At 39.0% G+C, this 18,065-nt stretch overlaps 1 protein-coding gene across 1 annotated transcript; it reads right to left on the reverse strand.

The window, feature by feature from the left end:
* Positions 1–3,844: 3,844 nt before the first annotated feature.
* LOC131875132 (uncharacterized) lies at positions 3,845–17,297 on the reverse strand. Its single transcript, XM_059219160.1, has 3 exons — positions 16,961–17,297; positions 4,339–4,439; positions 3,845–4,195 (listed from the first exon to the last, which is right to left on the reverse strand). The coding sequence occupies exons 1-3, from the start codon at positions 17,295–17,297 to the stop codon at positions 3,845–3,847; spliced, it is 789 nt and encodes a 262-aa protein (XP_059075143.1).
* Positions 17,298–18,065: the final 768 nt, after the last annotated feature.

The following is an 18,065-nucleotide window of genomic DNA, read 5'->3' on the forward strand; positions in this document are numbered from 1 at the left end:
TCCAATGTATGCTTATCATCTTCAAAAACTTGGAAATTGGTGACATTATCTGGTACGGATGGAACTAATGCGAGCTCTACTGTAAAATTCTTCAACCCTTCCATGGTGATGGGTGCCAAGGAACTAGCAATCTGTGCAAGAACATTTGCCACTTGATTTTGTGATCTGTATATTGACTTGATATTGAAAGCATCAAAGCTCTCAATGAGATCCCATATCCTATTGCGGTACTTTGTCAATCTTTTGTCGTGGCAGACATATTGCTTCCACACTTGTCTTACTACAATCTTCGAATCTCCAAACACATGTAAAATCTTCACTTTCTTCTGAATAGCTAACAGCAATCCATGAACTAAGGATTCATACTCAGCAACATTGTTCGTACATGGAAACTGCACTCTATGGGAGGCCAAATAAGTTTCCCCAGAGGGACTTATCAATTCAAATCCGGCTCCTGATCCTTTCTTTGACTTTGAACCATCAAATCTCAATGTCCAAACTTGATCTTCGTCATGTATTTCTTCTTTGATTTTATCTGTAATTTCTTCATCTGGCCTAGGAGAGGCCTCTCTAATTTCTTCACGTGTCAAGATTTCAGGAATTCTCGTGTATCTGATTCAAAGCTACCTTGCACATCGCGCAAGAGAATTCAGAATGAGCAGTATCGTGAATTCAACACCAATTAGGCAACAATAAATTTTGAATGCAAGCACGGTTGCCTAACTCAACTCCCTACTGGATATTCTTGAATACAAATCTTCTGAAACTTTCGAACATATCAATTTCCTCATCTGTATCATGATCACTTTCTACTACAATTTCTGTGGAATTCACAATCTCATGATTTTCTTCTATCTTTTCAACTGGGTTTTGAAGCATCAAAACCTCTGCAACTTTTGGTCTTTAATTTCCTAGGTCTGTTTCTAGGAAAAGGATTTCATTGTTTTCCCCATATTCTGTTATCATCAATCTTAATCTTGGGGTACTATCTATCTTGATCTGGTTTGGTACACCTCTCCACGGCAGCCACATGTGAGAGAAATCAGTCAAAAAGTAACCATTCAGTCTTTGTGACCAATCTCGACTCAGGAGCATGCCATATCCGTTTGGAATATCTACAACTGATATACTTATGAAGTGTTGGACTCTTGGATCCGCAACCAACTGCATATGAATATTGTTCAACTCTCCAATCACAGGTACCTCTGTCTTATCTAATTGTGTAACTCTTTTATTAGTCTGTATGGGAATGAGACCCAATTTCTCACATATAGCCTTTGGCATTACATTACTTGAAGCTCTGGAATCCACCAGACAATTATGTAAAAGCTTGCCAAAAATCCTTACTGAAAGCAAGAATGGTGCTGGCTCATCTTGATAATTCACTGTTGGCTTATCCCTATGGACTTGCAAGCTTTCTTCCTTTTTCACACTTTCTTTGGAAACTTCTTCTTGTTTAACCGCGCTCTCGACAGAAGCAATCTCACTCTTAGGAGGGATTTCACCCTTGGTAGGATTTTTAGTCATAACTCTCTTTACATTATCTCTTGTGAGAAAAGCTTTGCCTTCTAGCATATCTTCTTTCTTTGGCACATTCGTCGTCTTTACTAATTCTTCTTTCTTGGGCATATTAGATGAATCTTGAACAATACATGCCTCTTCTGATGATTTTTGAATATTCGGTTCATCTTGAACCATATTTATGCTCGCTTGAGGAACACTTGAACCTCTCTGAATGTTGGAACTGGTTTGAGTTGTTGCTCTCCCGGTAGTGTTCTCATTTAATCCATTTATTAATGTATCTCTGATATCAAGTACCTTCATTAGTTCGTACAATGGTAGGCTTACCTTGACTTTCTTGAATTCTTCTAACACACATAGACTCGGCCGCTTCAACTCTTCTCCTGGAGGGGGAATGTTCTTCTATCTATACTTAGGTGAATCTTGTGGATAGCTTGGTGTATTGCTAGCACTTGGATTTGGTGGCGTAGCAAAATTGTTCGGAGGAACGGAAGTAGTTAAAGGCTTTTGATTCCTCTGATAAACTCTTGGTCCAGTGTTTCTTGACAACTGATGAAACACTTCTTTAATTCCTTCAACTAAAACACTGTTATTCAATGATGGGAAATAGTAGTATGGATCTTCAATAGGTCCATTGGCTGAAGTAGGTGGAAACTGAGAATTAGGCGAACCATAGGTCCATTAGCCAACTCTGGAGGGAATCTTCCACCTTGTTCGCACATTAAACTTTCTTCATAAACTGGAGGAAACTTGAAATCCTCAATGATTAATGCTTGGTCATATCTTGTAGTTGGAACAATTTCATATCCCGTTTTTGGAGTGCTTTCTGAAGCTTCATTATTTCGCACATCCTGCTCGAAAATGTCAACAGCAACCTTGAATTCGGGACAATGCAACTCTGAATGCTAACTAGTGTTGTGTAATCTGCACCAATTTGATAAGGCAACCTCCGCGACGAAGACTCTGTCAGTCGGTCGACTTTCCATTGTTGGGCGCAGTATTCCACGTTCTCTTCTGATAATTCTGATTATTGCCACGATATCCTTGGTTGTTTTGATTGTTGTTCTGATAATTTTGATTGTTACTTTGGCAACCTTGATTGTTGTTTTGATTACCACCTTGATAATTTCTATGCATACTGTAGAGCAGATTGTTTTGGTTCCTTAGGTGAGTAACCTTTGTAGATAATTTATTTACTTGATCTATTAACTCTTTCATTTCTTCTTTCTCCTCTTGTGTCCTCGTGGATGTCACAGCATTTTGCAGGTACACTGGATGCATTTGCGGAGCTTGAGAAATGGGTGCTCCAGGATGGAGTACCAACTGATTTGATGGTTGAGCAACTGGATACATCGGTTATGGAATTTGATTTGTTATCGGCATATGATGCACCAAAGCTTGGCTTAAATTCTAAATTTGATTTGCGGCTGCGGGCGACCCCAAATTGAGCAAAGGTCCACTAATATTTTGACGTAATATTTTACTAACTTCTATTGCCTTCGCATATGCTTCGTTCAAATTTGTTGGAGAGAGAGGAGTTCGCACAAACATAGCTGTAAGTGGATCTAAAGCATGATAATATCTCTCGAGCATCTGGAATGAGATAAGGAGTCTGCAACCTTGTATAAGCTTTCTGGAATTGATTGTTGAATGAATTGATAGGTTCATTCTCTTGTCTTTTGCACTCAAGAAACTGTCTATGCAACTTCGATGGGAAAATCTGTATTCCAAACTTTCCAATGAATGTCTCTTTTAATTCTTCCCATGAGGTGATGGAACCTGCAAGTAAATGGATGAACCAATGATACGCTTTTTCTCCCAAGGAATAGGAAAAGAGTCTGCAAGCAACATCTCCATACTCAATTGGTCTATTTCTTAAATGGTCTTCAAACATCTTGATGTGATCTTCCACCGTCCGGCTTGAGTCACTAGCATTATACTTTGAACAGAAATTCTCTGGATTCTTCGGCATCTCATGAATGCCATTGAAAGCAAGCGGTGACGGTTTGGTAACCAACTAGGTAGCACCATTTGGGGGTGGTCCTTGATTCTCGACCATCTCTTGGTCTTCTTGTTGAAACTGCTGAGCTTCCTCTTGATTTGGATCTGGAGGATCTAGAAAAGTATTGTCTTCTCTCAGCACGTCCCTCGGATTGAATAATCTATCTCTATCTGCTATATATGAATTCGGTGAAGCCTCCCGCCTTCCAAGTCTAGATCTGCGAGGAGTCCTCAACTCACAATGTCTTCGTTCTCTAGGAGTAGATCTTAGAATTCTTTGAAGTCTCTCAGGTGAAAAGGAATTGATGCGATCCAGCGTGATCTATCTAGGATCAATCTGGACTTGTTGTAATCTTTGAGCAAGTAAATCTCTTTCAATCTGCTCCTCAATTTGTTCGTCAATTTGTTCAGCTATCTCTTCTTCTTCTTCCAAGATAAGAGAAACTCTGATGTATTGTGGTGCACTTGTTTTTACTTCCCAAACAAAGTTGTTCAAACTGGATATAATCTTTCTTTCATCTCCTAGGTTCAGTTGCTTGAACTCAAGTTCGTCCAATTCAAGCTCGTTCGTTCTATGAGGATCAGGTAGCACCATGGTATTCCATACTAACTTGAAATCTTCAACAGGTTCAATTTCTTCCAGGCTAATTGGTAGACTGGTTCTCACGATCAACTGCTCCAGAAACAATGATAGTCGGAGGCAAGCTTCCCAACTGCTCTTATTTGTCTATCACTTTTCTTGTCTAAATTCAACATGACTACTTTGGTTTCTCCAAGCAAGAGTGTTGAATTGTGAAATGATATCTCTTTGTTCACCTTGGATAAGTTCTTCAGGCAACACCATTCTGGAACATAATCTTCGAATGATTGCAAAGAATGTTGAGTGTGGGAGTAGGGACAAAAGTCCTGGATAACTCCTGCAAACATAAATTGATAAAATTTGCAGTCTAACTGCTTACGCATTCACTGCGTTCAGGCCCTCCTTCTAGTGCCAATTCTTTGTTGAGCACGGGAGGAGGGACAAAAGTCCTAGATAAACTCCTTGCGAATATGATTATCTGTGAACAACTTGATAATGATCAGCCCTCCTTCTAGTGCCAAAAGAATGTTGATGTGTTTTTTATGCACAAAACATTTCAGAATAAAGTACCAAGGTAATTTACCCTATCTTGAACAAAATCACCTCAAATGCTAAGAATGAGATCAACTAATGTGATTCCAAGGTTTCTACATGTCAAGTCTTGACGAGTGGGTAAGTTCAGTGGTTGATGTGAATTGTTGTGTTTCACTTGGGGGCTTATGCAAATGTTTGGATTATCATGAATGATGCAGAATAGGTGTACTGACAACTTAAGATTTATCAATATGGCTCTGGATTTACTTCTTACTAAAAAAAGGGGGAAAAAGAATAGGGTTCAAGAAATCTATTCTAAGCCTAGGAATGTAGGAAATGATGAATGGATCTAGTGGAATCAAACCAGGCAAGGTCTCACAATCAGGTATTGACACAAGCTTAGTGCAATCATCTAAGGTATACTTAAAGATTTTCAGACTATTACCATCAAACGTAGACACCATCCAAGTTGATGCTTGTCGACGGACAAGTAATAGTTGAAGTTATGCTTACTCAGATTCTAGTTGACCACACAAGACACACTTACCAGAGGCAAGAGGCTAGTGGTATGGATTAAGGATTCCACACAAATGAATTCAACAAATCTTCCACTCAATCTAACATACATGAAAATAAATTCTAATCTAACTTGGAGGAATTGAGAACCATGAATGCAAATACAACACTTGAAGAGCAAAATCACCAACAATTGAACAATGATTAGGATTCAAATAGCTGCAGCATATACCAACAATTCTACAAAAACTCTCCCTTACAAATGAGAGACAAAGGGGCATATATAGAGTCTCTTACAAAAATGGATGGCCCAGATTGATCTAAGATCAACAATCGAGATCATGCCAACAAAACCCTAGAATTGCCCTAATTAGGGTTACATCAAAAATGGCGCCACCAACATATGGCCCAATGAAAAGATACAGTCATCATATAGGGAATCTTTTAGAAGATTCCCCCTACATCTCTCTCTCTCTCCTAGCATACTCCAAGAATCTAGCCAATATTGAATCTAACTCCTCCATGGAAATGCTAGGCAAGGTATCTTGTTGTAAATCAACCACATCCAATGAATCCAAGCAAGCATTTAAAGTGTTCTCCCATTCTGGCATGAGCTTCTGCAAATTATGAACATGAATCAACAAAGAGACCAAGTCATCTATCTGACTCTTCTTCAAAGAGTCCAACTGGCAAAAATACATCAATTTCATCTTGTCTCTTAATTCGGCTAAAAGTGTAAACCACTAGCATCACTAAAATCAACACCCAATAATTCTTCAATCAAGGCAAGGATCTTCATTTGAATGTCCTGAATTAATCCTTCCATCTCCATACAACTCGATTGGGCGTTTTCATAAGCTGATTTCTTCAAGGCTAATGCACAATACTAACTATGGAAATCATATATGTCTCCATTGTGCACAATGTTATCGTTGACCAAGGTGGAATTAGGAACCTTCTTCAATGCCGGGAGGTGTGGAATAGTCTTGTCTTGAATAGGCCGGAATTCTTCCCAATTTCCCTCCAAATACTGGATTCTGAATACGAGCGTTGTTGTCTTATCATATGCATGGACAAACTGAGTAAGGAAATCATCTGCCTTCTTTCTTGTGCTTTCAATCCACTTTTCCACCTCTGAGTGTGTACCTCTCGCTACCTCGCAGTGTGAATGTATTTCATGGTCAACTGCAATAGGGGAAACAAGGGTGGGATCTTCACGCCTTGTCCCTACAATATACTCTCTGAGTCTAATATTTTCTTCTCTGTACCTTCCATTCTCCGCAACCGCTCTGTCTAACCTTGCATTGATTGCCTGGAGGTTGTCACCAATCTCTTGGAATTCCTGCTCTATGGATGTACGACCAAGGGCAACTGAAGTGATCCGGAAATCCATAGGAGTAGCAATGTCCGCTGTCATGCTTGCAATAGGAACAACAATCTGTGCAATCTGCATTCCTGTCTCATCTCTAGCTATGTGCGATAAAATCTCCACTCTCTTGGGCTCCTTCTTAGCACTCCTAGTTAGGTAGTCATCAATATCATTGATAGGTTGTACCTCTATCATTTGTTTACTTTTCTCCATGCTTCTCCTCAGCCATTCAGGAATAGCGGTCATTTCCATACCATCATCAAGACATACTTCTCGATCAAGTCCTTTCAAAGCCGAAATAACATCATCATTATCATCAGGATTACTCCTGGTCCAATCATATACTTCATTTCCCAAGATAACTTCCAAAAGGACAGTAGGGGATTCCAGCTGATCATTATTCTCATCGGGAGGTGCAGATGTCGCTGTGGCATGGAATTCCTGAATATTCTCTGGTAGTATCACTGTGTTGGAACACTGTTGAGTCTCCTTATTCTGTTCTATTACTTCAATTACTTCAATTGATGAGACACTAGGAGGGGGTGAAAGAATGATAAGTGGAGGAATGATAGTCTTTTGTTTCTTCTTCACATCCTCAATCTTCTTCCCTCTGGCTTTGACTTCTCCTGGCGTGTTATTCCTTCTCTTGGGAGCTTGACTCTCCTCGTCTGCATGAATCTTGACATCACTGACAGTCCTCTGATCATCCTCGGAAGTAGACTCTTTCAGCTTCATCCTTTCATAAGTGAAGGGAACACCCATGTCAACTAACTTATTCATCTGTATATCCACCCATGTGCGGGAGAAATTCAAGACCTCTCTCATCAATATATTCAGGTCAATCTCTTCTGACTCTGACCAATTAGGCAATAGGATCGCCTTCTTCATTTCACTCTCATACTGTGGATGTGTGTGATCTCTATCATCTAATAATTGATCAGGAATGAGGAAAAGTCCACACTTCCTCATGAAATCCACTGACATTTTGGACCACATTCTTCTCTCCATTGCTTGCTCGTCCATTAGGTTAGCCCAATAATCTTCTATGTCAATCTTATGAGTGAACTTCTCTCCTCTGATCCTTCCGACCTTCTTGTTTGGATCGAATCTTTCTCTCTTTTTATATGTAGCAAATCGATAGAATGCAAGCTCCTCACTCGCAGTGCTGGCGGCTATAGCGGACTGGCAAACCTTTGACGTCTTCCCAACTGAAATAGGGAATGTCATTCTTGTCCTGTGCTTCTCTCTCTGGATAACATCGAACTCTAGAAGTTGTCTTACCACTTCCAACAATATCATTTTGTCGGTTGGATACCTAGGAAGTATGTAGGGTTCAGATTGAAACCCATGAATCCTGAGGTATGTAAAAGTGGGAAACTGTATATACCACGATCCATATCTTTCTATTAACTTTGTTGCCTCCTTGGACAATCTTCTGTGGATTCCGCGTTGCAGCATCCATGTGATGTACATAGTGAATGCATCATTCACTCTCTTATAGTCTTCAATTCTATGCATGCTTAGTTGGGGGTAGCATTCATAGCTCTTAAATTGTCCTTGCCCATTCCTGACTTCACCTTTGTATATTAATCCTCTGTATGAAACAAATCGTGCAAGCAAGTACACCAGGTAAGAAGTCATGGCGAATGACTTGGACCGCTCTACATTCCTCAGCTGAAAATCCAAATTGTAACTTATAATCTTGGACCAATTCACTAGTGTTCCTCTAAGACAATCCTGGATGAGGTAGAATATCCATCCATCAAATATTGCTCCCTGCGGCATCCCCGTCACTCTGTTGAGTAGGAATATCGAATCACTATATTCCTCCTTAAAATCTATGCACATAAGTGTCTTGGGAGCCTTGGAATGATGAGACCTAGGCTCAATCATCCACTTGTTGTTAATTAAATTCTTACATACACCCATCTTCTTCGTGTATCTGTCTGCATAATCCTTCTTGGTCACATCCTTCATGTTTGTTCCGCATGGAATTCCGAACACCTCAGCAATGGCATCCTCAGCAAGGTAGGCGATAACAATGCCTTTAGGACTCTTGATCAATCTTGTGAGCGGATCGTAACATCGTGCACATTCTAGGATAAGCTCACTGCACTGTATGGACTGTGGAAATCCAACGGCATGGAAAATGTCACTCTTCATAATATTCGCATATGCTGAGGAAGGAACCTGATCTCTGACTCCGAACATCCGACGTTGCATCTGGTCGAAGTCCAGGAAATGCATGTTTGTATTAGCGATCTCCTTCCATTTGGATGAAATCTTAAACTCTGGATAAAATCCAGTCTCCAGCGTCTTCAGCAGTTCTTTTCTTTCCTTGTATCCTGGCTCTGACATCGCACCTGTACGAAGCTTGAAGTTAGACTTGGGAAAATATTCGTAATAAAATTCCTGACTTTCTAAAGATTTAGTTAATTTAGAGCATGGAGTCAGGAAAATAATCCATACACTTGGTAAATTTAGCAATTAAGTTCAAAGTGTGACAACACTAAGGCATGGAAGTCTTCCATAAAATTCATTTATACCTCCCTACGCTTAGAAAATATGCAAGCTAAAGTGCAAAGGGGTATACCGGATTGATGATGACTAAGGAAAAGGTGTGAAAGATTGTGTTTTCACACAATGAATGTCTGAAGACACCTTCTGCAGTCAACAATGGAGGTCAAAATTCTGAAGACAACCTGAACATCAGACTTTCAAAACATGTAATTTTCAGAAATGTGAATAAAATTGATAAAAATCAATTTAAATGATGAAAACAATCATTTTCTGGAATGTAAGTATGGCTAGTAAAATTTAATTTTCTGAGGACAAGTCTGAAAAGTGGATACTTCAGACTTACCAGCACTTTGCAAAGTGGTTTAAATTCCTGAAAATGATGAAAAATTGCTAAGGAAACAGCCCCAAGCAAATTCGCCAAAATTGGTTAGGTGGCTGGAAATGAAAATTTATGAGGACAACCGCCTAACAATGGAGTTTCAGACCTGCAACAGCGATAAAATGGTCTAAAAATGCACAGAAAAATCCATTAAACACCTCCAAATGCTAAATGTTTAAGTTGGAATTGGCTAGGCAATAAAAACTTAAGTCTGAAAATTAATGGCAGCCATTAATAAAGGTCAAAATCTGAAGCAAACCTCAGATCTGAAGCGAATCAGCAGGCTGGAAATGATGGCAACCAACAAGCATGCACAAAAAATCATCAAGATGTGGCACCAAATCACCTCCCAAGCAAAATCGAATTTTCCCAACTATGGCGCCAAAATGGAAATCTGGAAATTGATGTCAATGGCAGCCTTGATCTGCAGTAGCAAGGATGGCAGCAATTTGAAAAAAATCGCCCAAGTCTCCAAACATGAAATTGCCAACTTTCACCAAAAAAATACTAAATTTAGAAAAAATCGCCAAACTTAACAAAATCAAAAATCTGAAACTAGTCTTTAATGGCAGCCGAGAGGAATAAATCAGCAAGCTGGAAAAAGGGGAGGAAAAGAAATCCTCAATCCCACACTTCACAAAAACGCCTTGCTAAAAATTCGCCCAACTTGGAGAAAAATCGCTTTCATGGAGACACCTGGCAGATTTAATAATAAAATAATAGTAAGTCTCCTCTCATATACTTGTTTTCACCTCCCTCTTTCACCACACAAGCAATGTGGGATAAAACACTTGTATAAATACTTGCTTGGTGAAAACCTAACTTGCTTCTAGAAGGTTCAAACATTAAATGATTTTGCAAGTTATTAAATTTTGCTTTTAAATTTTAAATAATCATTAACAGTTATTTAAAAGCAATTAAATGGGACTTATTTATTAAAATATCACAAATTAAATCCAAAATAAGCCTCCAAGGGAAAATCGATATCAGTTGGGATTGAAAAAATCCCTTTAAAAATCATTAAAATGTCAAAATTTACCCCATAAGGGAAATTCGACCCATGCTTGAATAAAAATCCATGCTCACTTTCATCAAAATGCACACAAAAACCCTCCCAGGGGAAATTCGATATGAGTTTGGACAAAAATCCAAACAAAAATGCACTCAATTTGCAAAAAATCACCCCCTAGGGGAAATTCGATATTAGTCTGGACAAAAATCCACACTCAAAACTCACTTAGCTTGGAAAAAACCTCCCTGGTGGAATTTCGACCTCAGTCTAGATGGAAATCCGGACTCAAAACTCTTCAAAAATATTCCTAGTGGAAAATCGATCCCTGTCTGGATGAAAATCCAAACAAAAATCCTTACAAATGCTCTCAAGGGAAATTCGACCTCTGTCTGGATGGAAATCCAGACAAAAATCCTCACTTAGTTGTCACAAAAATCCTGGTGGAAAATCGACCCAGGCATAGAATTATCCTCGCACTCCAGTCCGCACTCCTGGAGGAAAATTGATGGCAGTCTGGATAAATCCTGACACTTAGCCAAATTTTAGCACTTCCAGGGGAAATTCAATGGTAGTCTGGATAAACAGTGGGGGAAATTAGTGGCCAGTATGGATTCCAGGGGAAACCCATGAGTAGTATGGATTTTGAGTGGGGGAATGGGTTGGGTAGTCTGGAATGTGAGGGGAAAAACACCTCTAGCATGGATTTTGACCCTTTAACCCTTGGAATATGAATTTCCTTTAGGATTTTATCATTTTAACCACTCAAAATCACTTAGAAACATTAAATTTGACTGGACTTATACTAATTTTCCAAAAATATGAGCGAAACGCTAGGAAAATATTGGAATAAAGTGCGAAACCAATTTAAATAATACTTTAGGAGCGAGAAAACAACTCCAAAAGGTCTGCGAATACCTTGGCACTTTAAAATCATTGATGCACGTGTTTAAAAACACATTAATGTTCAATTGGTCTAACACTTAGACAAAACTTAGGATCATTAAAATATCAACTTTTTACAACTTGATCATATAACTTCAAAAACCCTAGATGACACTAGGCATGATCAAAACTCCGAGACTCGAGCACGGGAAACGCAAAATTGCCCCACTAAGCAGCCAAAACCCTAACCTAACAACGCAGAAAGTTGGCAAAGAGGGGGTCCCTGTTAGCAATGTAGCGATGTGTGAAAAGGTCACAACAGGTGGATTTTCAGCGTAGTCCTGCTCTCACTCAGCTTATATATGGTCAAAAGAGGAATAACTCGGGTTAAAGAGGGAGTTAGCTTAGGTCTGCTTCCAGCTTTCATTATTAAAATCAAGTTTTGCAAACCCACTTATGGCTGCCACAGCTGTTTACATCTTCCATCTGTAACTTGAAAGACAATCCCATGTGTATTTTAGGCCTTCACCTTCAGATTGTGGTGTCATTTTCTTCTAGTGCCCTCACAGTTTCCAATTTTCAAGCAGCCAAGAGGCTGTTCCAAAATGAGATGCACTCCAAAGATAGAGGAAAAGCGTGGAGAGGCTCTAAGACATTTCATGCAGAGAAAATCACGCATATGAAACAGCAGCATACAAGCCCTTGTTCATCACCGAGTCATTATTGAATGTTCATCAAAGAGTTGCAATCTATGAGATGCAGAGATCCATGCATGGGGAAAGGAATCACAAAGCCTCAAACAAAAGTTGAAGTTTGAGTTGACTCACGAAGAGAGGTAGGGTTTCAGCTTTTAACTCATACTTCGAAAAGAAATGGATTTTTTTTTGTATACATCATGAGATGCATGTCCATACTGCCTTTTGTTATGGTTTTCTATGCATATTAAGGAACAGAAGTCTGTTATATCTGCTCATGAAAAAATGAGTACAAAGCCCAGGATTCCCATATGCTAAATTTACAGTCAAAACCCCTAAATGTCATACTCTCAAGTTTGTTCTCTATGTGATATCAATGTTTGGAAGGCCATAAGCTCAATAGCAGCAGAAGAATCAGGTAAGGAGATTAGAGTATAGCAGTCCATATACACAGTAAAGCCCCAAACATAGTTACAGAGCCTCTAATAGTAGCTATGAAGCCAAAACCCATGGTATAGAGACAGCCACAATGCAAACATCAAGAAACAGAGGTTCAAAAAGACAGTCTCAAGGATAAGAGCAACAATGTTAAGGTCTTTTTAAAGGTCTCATATTTGAAAGGGGTCTTAAGGAGGTCACATATATAAATGGTCACAAACACAAAGATCACAGTCCTCCAAAATAGCAATGACAGTTCAAGTATAGGCTCTATAACCCTGGAGCAACCCAAAGAAGGATAAGGTACAGAATACAGGGAATAGAAAAAGACAGAGAATAGAAATCTCTTTATCAATCCTCAAAGCTCTGTGATAATCCAATAAGTGCAGCAGTTATAAAGACCACAATGACAGTGAAATGAGTAGAGCAGGTTGTCAATGCATAAGGAGGGATCAATCACCAAAAGAATAATCACCTCTAGACACTCATAAGAGACTTTGAATATGTATCAAGGCTTCATCAAGAACAAGGACACAGAAATATCAATCAAAAAAGGGGAGTCCTTAAAAAGTTGATCTCCGCAGTCCCGAGATATGACAGTCACAACTGTATTAAAGCTGCATGATAACTTCTTTGACCTCACAGACATCAAGACAGTCCAAACATTCATTCATAGCAGTCAAAAGCCTTCACACACTAACAAATGGTGGGGTCTCAAATGCATAAGTGGAAAAAGAACAATAAAGCATTTGAATGACAGTGATAGTCATAATATGAATGCAACAAGCTTACTGCTCTTGAAGCTTAAAGAAGTATCAATAGGACAGTCAAATAAGCCTTAGGACAGTCATGCTACAGTCCCATCAAAATGTAGTCAAATGAAGTGGTCTTCATCATCATTTCAATAAATGAAGACCCAAGTATCAAAACAGTATAGGGAAGTAGCCAAGCTATGACAGAGCTTCCCAATTCCACAGTGAAATGCACAGTCCTATAGCTGCAACAAGTAGTTATAACAGTCATTTTGAGGAGTGTTACCAGTATGGGGAAATAAGATATGAAAATACAGTCCTAATACTCAGTCATCTCCAAAGACTCAGAGCATTCAAACCCAAGAACATATGACTGTCCTCAAGGAGGTTATCCATTGAAAGGCTACAGATACCCAAGACAGTCACAAACTCACCCAAGTTACAGAGTTCTTCAAGAGAAAACAATGACAGTTGTTTAATAGTCACTAACCCATGAACTGTCAGATTTGACAAGGGTTTACAAAATAGTAACATGGCAATGAAGGCATCTCCATCAAGTGCATCCCATGAGATATTGACAGAGTTGCAGCTCATCATTGTACATAGAATTCTCACAAAACCCTCACAGTCCAAGACACAAATGACAGTTCACTGTCAAAAGGAAAGTAAAGACAGAGGGGTGAGATGATGATTGTCAATAACAAAGGTAGTCACGACTCACAATATTGAAGGAGATATTGTGATTGTTTTATATCAAGGCTTCAAAGATTCCACAGTCGCCACAGTCCAACAATGGGGCAATGATGGAATTTGCAGTCAAGGGACTGTTATAGAGCTGCTTCATAAGACATGAAATCACAGTATCAAAGCAAATTTTGAGATGTTGAAGGCATTATTAGTAATATCAAGGGTAGAATAACTTCAAGATCACAAACACAATAGAGCAACCCACCATGAATGAAGAAAGGTTGCAAGGGAAGGTTCGATAAAACTAGAAGACTATCACAGCAACCATATAAAGACAGTCCAAAAATTATACACAGAGGATCATATGAGTACAAGCAGTGAAAATTATCTAGGATAGACACAGAACAGTATCATGCTATGATAGTATCTTGAGTGAAACATGCATAGTCATGATGAGGTACAGGTTTCCAAGTTTCAAGTTCAACATCAACTTTAGACCCTAAATTGACCTTTTTACATGAGTTAAGACTATCTCATGAGTTAATGCATGTTCAAAGGGAATATTGAGGGCAAGGTATCTCAGTTTTGAAGTTTTCCTAAGGTTTTGGTGGCATGAAAAGGCCTAAATCCGACCCCTATCTACCTTGGAGTCATCAATCAGTAATCATCAGTCAAGTAGGCCTTTATTCATGCAATCACACATATGGCACCAAGGAAGGATCAGTTCAAACCCTGAAAATAAGGAATTTTTGAGGGAGTTTGCAGCAATTCAAGCTCAGTTTAGGATCTCATGTGGGTTATGCATCAGGTAAGGGGCATTTTGGGGCCATCTATAGCCTGTTCAGTGTAGTTCCACCTCCTTTACTTCTTGCTTTTTGCTTAAATTCGACCAAAGGAAATATTTCATGCAGGAGGGAGATAGAATCAAGAAGGAAGACTTCCAGTTGAAGCTGAGTTCACATTTTGTAGTAGCGGTTTTTTCTCAGCTCTTCTAAAAGTTCTTTTGAAGACTTCTTTTCTATAAGTCTATTCTCTTCTATCTTTCTGAGTTAGTTCCTTTTCTTCTCTGCATACACAACAGAAAGTATTGTAGCTCATTCATTTTCAGACATACAAGCATTGTAATGAATTTTTTATCAGTTGATGAATAAAGAACAACAGATTCTCTTCATACACCTCTTGTTTTAGCATTGTCACATGTGTGATTTTGATATTAGTATTGTGATTTACTGATTAGATCTTTTATTATTGTCTCATTAGTGCTTTCTAGAGCAAGTAATTTCATTGCAAATTTAGGTTGTGGGTTGTGTTATCTAGTTTCAATAGATTAAATGTTGTGAAATCTCTTTTCCTTCAGATAAAATATTGAAAACTTTCAAACCTTCACACAAAATACTTATGGGTTTCATGGTCTTAGTTGAATTTTAATTAGGCTATAGATTCTGTAAAGTTGATAATTCATTTAGGACAGCAAGTAGTAAAACCCACATTGGTGCATCCCTCGTTATACCAGCAAAATTTCATTTCCAGCAAGCTTTCTCCTTCTTTTCTCAGTCAAAATTAGCTTTTCTAGGAGGTTTCATCAGAGAACGAACTCACTTTGGAGGTTGATTTCCACCATAGACAATCCACAGGCCTGGAAATCATCCCATGCTTCACAAGATTGCTGAGATTTCAGCATAAGCATCACGGGTGTCATCTTGGTGACAACACTACCTTTGCTCATTTTTTTGTTGAACATTGATCTCTCCTTACCTCTTCATCTAGACATGGTTTTGATGGTATGTTGGTGATACTCTCCACGCAGAAGAAGACATTATTTTTCTGATGTGTTTAATAGCATTTGGTTCTATGATGAATTGGCATACCAAGTTGAAATATCCCTGGCCAAGGTGTACATATTTTATTCTAGAATTTTCACCAATAACACACTCAGATTTGACAAATTTATAAATCACAAAGCTAACTTCAATACAACTTGAATATCTCATTAATCAATTATCGAAATGCAATCAACAATTTTCACAAAGGAGAAAATCATCACACTGAAAATCGTTGTTTCTAAATTTATTATCAGAGAGCTCCATAAATATATCTTATCTGTCACACGATTTAATATCCAGCACTGTGCAGGTTGTCCTTACAAGATCGCTTGGCACCATAGTAGAGGAAATGATGGCTATAGGAGGGTGTGTGTGCAGAGACAAAATCTGCCACTAACCTGACTTCAAAGAATATTCTGACTTTGCCCTGTCAAAGACACAGGCAAAGGCAGATAGCTCGTTTTTCACCAAATTCCTAGCTGCAGGCTACCTGGGATCGAATTATAGCATTGGCAAACTCAGTTATTCCCTGTGCCCTCTCCACGATCCAGCTTTTAAGTCTTCCCGGTGGGTAATTGGCTTTGTCCTGATGCTAGAATCTTTCGCATTGGCTCCACCTATTCAGTAATTCGAAGAGGAGGGATTATTATACGGCTCAGAGATACTTAGGAAGTGCTCAGATAAAAGCAAATGCAAGCTTAGGGGTTGCGTCCCAACCTACTACTGGTCTGAGTTTGTCGTCTAGGCCCAGTCGCACACAAAGACTGTCATATGACTATCCAAGCATACTCCAACCAAAAAAAGACACCAATTAAAAGCTTCCTGTGCCGAGTTAGAGCTACCGACCTAAAGTCAGTTGGGCAAGCATAATTTATTAATTTCAAAATAAAACAACAAAGTCGGCCCAAACCCAACATTGGGAATTTAAACAATTTCATGTGTTTAAAATTCTCATCTTATTTATTTTAATTTATTAAAAAAAAATAGAAAAATAGAAAAGTTGACGGTGTTACGAAACACCACTGGGCCCCATGGTCCCTTCCTTAGATCGGGTTCATCACAGTCCTTCCGCCTAGGAATTGCTTGCCCTCAAGCAATTTTAGACTGGGATGTTCGAAGATGTCTACCCCTTCCCAAGTTGCATCTTCTGGTGGCAACCCCTTCCATTTTACCAAATATTCTGGGATTACTTTAATCCTTATCTTTTCTCCCTTACATCCAATACCACTTTAGGTTCCAAAATCAGCTAACCTTCGTAATCCAGGGGTGGCAATTCCATCGTAGGCACTACTTGCTGCCCAAGTGCCTTTTTAAGGTACGAAACATGAAATGTATTGTGGATCTTGCTGTTGGGTGGTAGTTGTAACTCATAGGCAACCCGTCCCACTTTCCTAATCACCTGGTATGGACCATAGAAATGTGGTTTCAGCTTCTTTGCCCCACTTCCCTTAATAGATGACTGTCTGTATAGTTGCAGTCTCAAAAACACCATATCTCCTACCTCAAAGGTCCTTTCAGTTCGATGGCAGTCAGCATATAATTTTTGCTGATTCTGGGCATGCTGCAAGTTTTCTTTTAACGCTGCCATAATGTCCTTGCTTTGTTGAACTACATCTTTAGCACTAGGAACCCTGTTGTCTGATAAAATTAAATCTACAAAAGAAGTCGCATCCTAACCATAGAGAGCCTTGAAGGGGGTCATAAGAATCAACATGTGTTGAGTGGTGTTGTAGCAAAACTCCCCCAAATGCAACCACTTGTCATTGAACCCAGCCCAATTGGCCTATTATTTCTGAAAAACCCACGCTGTCTGCTGGCCGATGATATAGTTTCTTAGGTACCCTTCAATTCACTTATTCTCAATTTCAATTTGTCCGTCCGTTTGAGGATGGTAGCTGGTGCTGGGCATCAATTCTGTTCCTGTCAAACGGAACAACTCTTGCCAAAACATGCTTAAAAATCTGCTATCCTTGTCACTCACAATTGTTCTTGGGGGCCCATGGAGTTTGAAAACCTCTTTGAAAAATAAATTTGTTACTTGTGGTGCTTTAAATTCTGAAGATATTGCAAAGAAGTGTGCATACTTTGTAAGTTTATCGACCACAACATACAAGCAATCCTTACCTAGTACCTTAGGTAATCCGGTAATGAAATCCATTGAAATGCCCTCCCATTTTTGATTTGGGATAGGCAAGAGCTGCAATAACCCTACTGGAAATACATGTTCTTCTTTGTTTTTTTGACACTCTTTACATTCCCTGACATGTTGCATTACATCTTTTTTCAACTCTCTCCAAACAAAATGTTCCCTAACTTGTTTATACGTTTTGTAGAATCCAGGATGCCCCACCAAGGG

Source organism: Cryptomeria japonica, chromosome 4 (genome assembly GCF_030272615.1).
Source record: "Cryptomeria japonica chromosome 4, Sugi_1.0, whole genome shotgun sequence".
In the NCBI taxonomy this organism is placed as follows: Eukaryota; Viridiplantae; Streptophyta; class Pinopsida; order Cupressales; family Cupressaceae; genus Cryptomeria; species Cryptomeria japonica.

What these genes read in the sequence shown, in the direction of transcription:
- LOC131875132 (XM_059219160.1), bottom strand. Translation starts at nt 17,297, where the DNA reads ATGGCAGCGTTAAAAGAAAACTTGCAGCATGCCCAGAATCAGCAAAAA. An exon ending in GCCACCCCTGGATTACGAAG is followed by an intron (nt 4,440 to 16,960) that starts GTTAGCTGATTT and finishes TTATGTTTGCAG; the next exon opens with GAGTTATCCAGGACTTTTGT. An exon ending in GCCTGAAGAACTTATCCAAG is followed by an intron (nt 4,196 to 4,338) that starts GTGAACAAAGAG and finishes TTTCTGGAGCAG; the next exon opens with TTGATCGTGAGAACCAGTCT.